This window comes from Tenrec ecaudatus, chromosome 13, assembly GCF_050624435.1.
Source record: "Tenrec ecaudatus isolate mTenEca1 chromosome 13, mTenEca1.hap1, whole genome shotgun sequence".
NCBI classification, from domain to species: domain Eukaryota; kingdom Metazoa; phylum Chordata; class Mammalia; order Afrosoricida; family Tenrecidae; genus Tenrec; species Tenrec ecaudatus.
In genome coordinates, this window is record NC_134542.1 from 55,437,292 (window position 1) to 55,444,262 (window position 6,971).

Here is a 6,971-nt window from a genome sequence, read left to right on the forward strand (position 1 = left end):
CCATAAAGTTAAATGAAGTCCTGATACATGTTAAAATATAGATTAACCTTGAAAACATGCTAAGTCAAATAAGGTACTCAAAAAAGAGCAGTACCATATGATCTCACTTAACATGAAATAACAAGTATAGACACATGTTTAGAAACCAGAGTGTAGTTAGTAATGATTTTCAGGAACAGAAGGGACTGAAAAAGGCTAAGTCATTGTTTAGGTAGCAGTATGTTTCTGTTTATAATTTTGTGAAATTTGGCAATGATTGTAGGTGATGGTTTTACAACATTAATGTAATTGATAGTACTAAATTGCACACCTGAAAAATGTTGAATTGTCAAATATATACGTTTGGTATGCTGATGGGGATGTTCCACTAGGTAGCCAAAAATTGATACCTAAAAAATTATATGCTATTTTAATTGGACTAGAGATACTCAGTGACAAAAATATTATATTAATCTATAATATTTTATATTTATAACCTTTAAAAAATCATCCATTTGAAATTGTAGTACCGAAAATGTTTTAGGCATTACTGGATTTATCTCTAAAATAAATAACATTCCATGGGTCCTAAAATAACCCCTCTCACTGCAGAAGTAGCATGATGCTTGACTCAAGTAATTGGCTCTGTTTTACCGCTTAATGGTTTTTGTTTCCTCTTTCATGAGATAATATCACTAGTACTTGATTTGCTAGCCTTGTATTTGTTATAATCAGCCAGATTTTAAAGCATCCACTGTTTTCTTGTATTCATTTCTTACCTGTTACATCGAATAATGGGATGTAGCTAAAAGTTCAGGGTCACAAGGTAAGGCGGGCCTACCTCACCCACAGGATGAGAACACAGTGTCATGAAGTTTTAGAGAGGGTTATGTGCTCAAAGGTTTCAGATAGGACTTGATATTTTCACTCGTGACTGGTTCCTTCTGTCTTCTGAAAGAGGGCACTTGGAACTATTGTCCCTTTCCCACATTTGTCTCTTTAAATAGTAAGTTTCAACTCGCTGTTTTAACTATTTCAGCGGAGAAAAATGGAAGAGGGTTTTTTTTTTAATTTAAGAAAATTAATTTTCTGAACTGGAAGTATATTTTCTTGTAAAATGGTAAAAGTGTCGGTTTTTAATGAGAAAATTAAGGTTTTTAGGACCTCAGTTTTCTTATTTTCTTTATAATCTTATAATGCTTAAAAACATCTTATGGTTTTATTAGAGGTCTTTGACAATAGCCAGTAGTCGTGTATATTTTTCATCTTTCTATTTCTCTTGTCAGCCTTGTGACCAGTTCTGTCATGTACCAAGAAACTAATTTGTACAAAATACAATTTTGGTTTGTCTGGCTTTTATTAGTAACTCTTCCCTGACTTTGAAGAAATACATTGGCTTCTTTCTTAATTTTTCTGTCTTAGAAAACATTAGCCCAGAAGAGGAGTATAAGATTGCCTGCCTCCTCATGGTCTTCGTGGCAGTTTCTTTGCCAACGCTGGCTAGTAATGTGATGTCTCAGTATAGCCCTGCTATAGAAGGTAATAATGGTCTAAATTGTTTTGGTAATGGGAAATGGGTTTTGATATGTAGGTAATTTTATCTTTATGTACTTGTTGCTCTTTTGTAATGTGTTCTGGTCACGTTTTTCCAGTTACTAGCAGTGTGGCCTTTGGTAGTCCGCTTCTCTTTCTGTAAGCTCCGGTGAACTGATACCTGAAATGTGCACAGGAGCACACATGGGCCTGAGTGTAGAGGTGGCAGAGCATGGTGAGGGGCAGCTCACTTTTTGTCTATTAAGGGTTGAATGAATTAGCTAGGAACTTTTTATTTATTTAATATTTCCAAGACATTATGAAACTAATGTGTGATTTCATTTAGAGGTTTTGAAAATATTTACTTGTTTAATACAGACATAATAACTTGTTGCTCTCTTGGCACACTATTGTTACGGAAAGAGACAGGCTCCACTCGAGCAGTTGGCTGTGTTCCCATTGAGGGAGGGAGGGGAAGAGGAGAGTACAGCAGGTTTTGACCCTAAGCCTGCTTTTAATCATGCACTATGTAGATAGATTGTGAGGTCCGTATGGGTGTGCTTTCTTATGCATTGTTTGATACTGTAGAATTGCACTAAAATAAACAAGCCTATTTTTCATTTCTCAGGGCACTGCAACAACATACATTGCTTGGCCAAAGCCATCAACCAGATTGCAGCTGCTTTGTTTACAATTCACAAAGGGAGCATTGAAGACCGTCTTAAAGAATTTCTGGCGGTATGTATAATAAAGTAACAAGGTGCTCTTTCAAGATGACTGAAATACAGAACTACGGGAAATAACGCTTCTTTCTATTCTTACATGATGGCATATATATCCTTCTGATGGCATTTCTTTCTTCGGCATATGAATTTAATTCTGTTTAACAAATATATTAATTGATTGAAAGAGGAACAGGTGAAAGTGGCGAACTTAAAACCAAGGAACACACAGTTTAACATTTTTTTTCCTTGAACTTGGGAGTCTCTTTCCTTTCTAAAAATGTGCGCTTTTTAACATGATCATTGGAGGGCCCTAGAGCATTTTCCAAGGGTTTTGAAGCAGGAAAACCCAAAGGCAAGAGACAGTTGTAACAAAGAAAGAATGTTCCATATAAACATACATATTTTTTACTTGTTTGTTTATTTGGAGAAGGCTACCAATGGTGACAAACCCAAAAGTAAGAATGAGGCTCTCTATCAGAAGAGGAATGCTAAATTGAGCAGCGAGAGGGTTAGGTTCTGTTTCAGCACAGCTCTTTCCCTTATCGGTTTACCATCTGCCTACACTTCACGTCAAGGAAAGATGCACCATAGTGTAGCTAGCACTGCAACATTTGCTTAAGGTGTAAATCTTGTTAGCTTAAAAAAAATGTTTTCTAATTTGTAAAGCAGATTATTGTATTGAAATACAATAGCTCTTTCTTCAAAGAAAGCAATATTAAGACTGAGTTATTTTTTAATTACCATTGTCTTCATATGGGCCTAATGTCTTAATCTCACAACGTTCCTATTAATTTGAACTGTTTGAACCTTTTTTGTTGTTATTTGGACATGAGGAAATATAGTTAATGTCGATACGAGATAGAGTAAGTTATTTGAATCATTTAAAATAGTTTTTTTTAAATTTAAGACTAAGAAGAATGTTCAATTACATGTATTATTGTTTAGCTTATATATTCATTAATAGCTCTAAAGTACTGCTTGAATGTAAAATAACTAAACATGTCATATTTAATTGCTTATTCTCATAGCATTGATTCGCTGAAATCTGTTAGAAGTTGAATACTGAAAATAAATTAGTATCAAATGAACATTTCAGTTTTTTTAAAAGCACACATTTAAAATGTTTGTGTATTTTCAAGCTTGCATCCTCCAGTCTTCTGAAAATTGGCCAAGAGACAGATAAAACTACAACAAGAAATAGAGAATCTGTTTATTTACTCTTAGATATGGTAAGCTTTATTTTATTCGCTATTAATAAAGAAGTTGTTTCTTGGTATTTGAGTGGTTTAATAGTATAGCTAAAATACTATTTTGATCCCTGTGGTCATTTTGCTCAAACTATACCCTTTCTAAAAGTGGCTGAAAAGATTGGCATCACTCATATCTGACCATTATGGTAACAATGTAAGAAAGAGCACAACAAAATAAAAGATGAACATCATATATTCTGTATATGAACAGTTCTCTCCACTTATTGAAAAACACTGGGCTTCATATTTTTCACAGGCATTACTTTCAACTCATCGTTTTTCTAAGTTTTTTATATTCTGACTCCCATGTAATGTAACTTAAAATTCTCTACTGAGTTAGTTCCTTGTCTCCTACCATGTCTTTTCTCTCATTTCACATAATTTCCCTTACCTGAAGATATCTGGATCTATCCTAATAACTCAGAACTTACAGCTTAAATCTTTTTTTTTTTTTAGCTCTCTTAAATATCCTGGCCCACATTAGTCATTCTTTAAAAAAAAAAAATTAAAAACCTGGAGGATTTTAAAGTTTTCCAGGAAGCCCTAGTTCACTGGTTCTCAGCCTTCCTAATGCCGCGACCCTTTAATACAGTTCCTCATATTTGGTGACCCTCTTAACCATAAAATTATTTTCGTTGCTACTTCATAACTGTAATTTTGGTACTATTATGAATCGGGTGACCCCTGTGAAAGGATTGACTTCCCCCCCCAAGGGGTCGCGACCCACGGGTTGAGAACCACTGCTATAGTTGGTCTTAGGAGCTCTGGTGATATAATGAGTTATGCATTGAGCTACTAACTATAAAGTCTGGTTTGGACTCACCATCATCTCCGGGAGAGAAAGATGAGGCTTCTTACACCTATGAAGCGTTACAGCCTTTATGTCCTATGGGATCACTGAGTCGTTGAAATGAGCGTGAGGTCTTGAGGTTCCAGGTGACCGACCGTATAGTCTGTTTTTCTAGCTGACTGGAGTTCCCGGCTAGACTCTGCGTCTAACATTGTGGAAGACAGTGGAAGTGTTCAATATGCTGTGTTGAGGTAGTGTTTAATTGAAAAGTAACATTTAATTTTATAAAGGAACACACAATGGGGTGTTTGCATTTCAGATATTAAAATAAAAGGAAAGCCATTTGTGTGTCTAGTAGGAACATTTCAGTAATTATGGTGCTGAGTTATCAATAAATATCCCCATTATAAATAACATGAATTTTGGTGCATTTAAAAATTTTTTCAGATTGTGCAGGAATCCCCATTCCTAACAATGGATCTTTTGGAGTCTTGCTTTCCTTATGTCTTGCTGAGAAACGCATACCATGCCGTCTACAAGCAAAGCGTTACGTCCTCCGCATAGCCTATCTACTGTCGAAGACAAGCACGCATTTTTGTTGCCTCGGTTTACCTGTAAACTGTGCAGCTATTCTACCTTTAAGGCCTGAAAAACAGTTTTGTGGGTTATAAATTTCTCTCATACAGTTGTATTTTCTGATCATTGGTTTCTTAAATATGGTTGTACTGCAATAAAACTTGGTTGATTTGGTCGCATATTCACTGAGTTCACTGAAACTGTTCCTATAATTTAGAGTATCACTTGTTTTAAAAATATACATTATCTATATGTTTTTGATATTTGATAATGAAAAAATCCTTTGCTTGTTTATTTCTGAAAATAAGTGTATTTAGTGATTATTTTAGATAGTGGTATAGCATTCATCTGTGTGTAAATTATTTCATATAGGGAAAAGTTCTGATCTGTACCTATGGTTCTCATTAAAATCAAAATTGGATGTGCATTTCTGTGATGTTATGAATATATTTCTACTTTTTCCTTATTTTAAAACATTTGCCAAACTAAACACTATAACACAGTATGACATTAAAAATGTTAACAAATTACTCAGCATTACAAGCAGACTATGTCCCCCCAAATTCTAAAGTAGCAGCATATCTTGTTGCTTTTATAAAGCTTAGTGATAATTTATAGACTAACTTTCATGGCGCCCTATTGGCATTAGCACTACCATTGTACCTTGCTGTATAATAAATGATCTTAAACATTTATCAACTGTTGATACAAATGTTAGTCTCTTAACCACTTTTTATATGTTTTAAAATTTTGAAATTCAAGTGTACCTGCCATAACATAAAATAAACACTAGACTGTATCACATCTTGAATGATTTTTTTAAATTTCGGACCTTCAAAAATTAATTAAATAATCTTAAGGTTTTAGGACTACATTCTATACCACATAAAATATCATAGAGTTAGTTTAAGTGCTTTGCAAAATATCCACTGGAAAATAGATTAAAGGTAAAACAATTATTTTTTTATTATTTGAAACTAGGTAAACCATGTAGGCTATCAGCTTACTAATTGTTCCCTTAAGCAAATGGACAGTTACTTGAACAAGTGAAAGGTACTGAACGACCCTGGAGCTGGGAATGTTGCTGCAAATGGCTCCTTCTGTTGATCCTGAGTAGGAACGACATAAAGGACCTATTGCTGGAAAGTTGGCCTGGGGCGCAGAGAAGTCCATTGTGTCTGACAAGTCACCAGATGGTTTGCTGTGTGATTGGCATGGTAAAGCCTGCTGCTCAGCAGCTTTGTATCTGGCTCTCTGTAGAGCTGCTGCTGTTCCCGCTTCCTGTGTGTGCACTGGTAACTTGTGTTCCCATCACAGAAAGCTGCTGTGGACTCCATTACAATGCTTTGCATTGTTTAGCTTTAAGAAAGTAGAATGAAATCAAGGAAGTAGAAGATTGTCATACTATTTTACATGTGCCTTGTCTAGTATAAACTTAGAGCAGGAATAATGGTCAGTGTTGAAAAAATTCAATGGTAACTTTATTTTTAAGAGGAGGATATTTAAATGAAAATGTTTTGGGTTTTTGTTTCGTTTTGCTTTATTTTTAGGAATAACCTGATTACAAAGGGAGTAATCAAAACTAAGAAGTAATTTTGTTTGTTTTGAAATATTAAGTTTCTAGATGGGAATAACTATCAGTGATATTCTGAGAGGGAGAGTAGGCATTTTTGTCTATGCACATTTGTGGGGATATGTATGTATCATCGTATGCAAAAGTGACCCGTTACCACTATTCAGACCAAGAGGCAAGAGAAGATCACGTGTTCTTATTTACATGAGGTTGTATTGGTCAAGAAAAAAACCCTTATGTACCTATACAGATCATCTGGTACACTATTTGATTATTCTTTACAGAAAGTTTATTAAAAGGCAAAGGTAACAAAAAATGAATAAGTAAATAGTCAACTATTTTTTTAAAGAAAAAAGTCTACTTTTCCTAAATCAGTAATTATTTTGAGCCCTTGACATAATTAAGCTATCCTCCAACGCCAATTTGTAAAGTCGTTTACTACATTTCTGCCCTGCATTCCACCCCAAATTTCATTTTATGGAAACTCCTGCTTAGCAAAATGATTTAACTCCTGTTTTGTTTTAATAAAGGTAGTTTTATTATAT

The 6,971-nt window shown here is 34.5% G+C and overlaps 1 protein-coding gene across 2 annotated transcripts in view; it reads left to right on the forward strand.

Annotated features, from left to right (window-relative positions):
- Nucleotides 1–5,655, forward strand: part of NCKAP1 (NCK associated protein 1) — a 93,263-nt gene extending 87,608 nt beyond the window's left edge. For both annotated transcript variants that reach the window (XM_075530084.1, XM_075530083.1), the window contains exons 28-31: nt 1,402–1,518; nt 2,141–2,250; nt 3,377–3,466; nt 4,725–5,655. In XM_075530084.1, the coding sequence (XP_075386199.1) occupies nt 1,402–1,518; nt 2,141–2,250; nt 3,377–3,466; nt 4,725–4,841 (434 nt within the window). In that variant the 3' untranslated portion in view covers nt 4,842–5,655. The remainder of the gene's footprint in view (nt 1–1,401; nt 1,519–2,140; nt 2,251–3,376; nt 3,467–4,724) is intronic.
- Nucleotides 5,656–6,971: the final 1,316 nt, after the last annotated feature.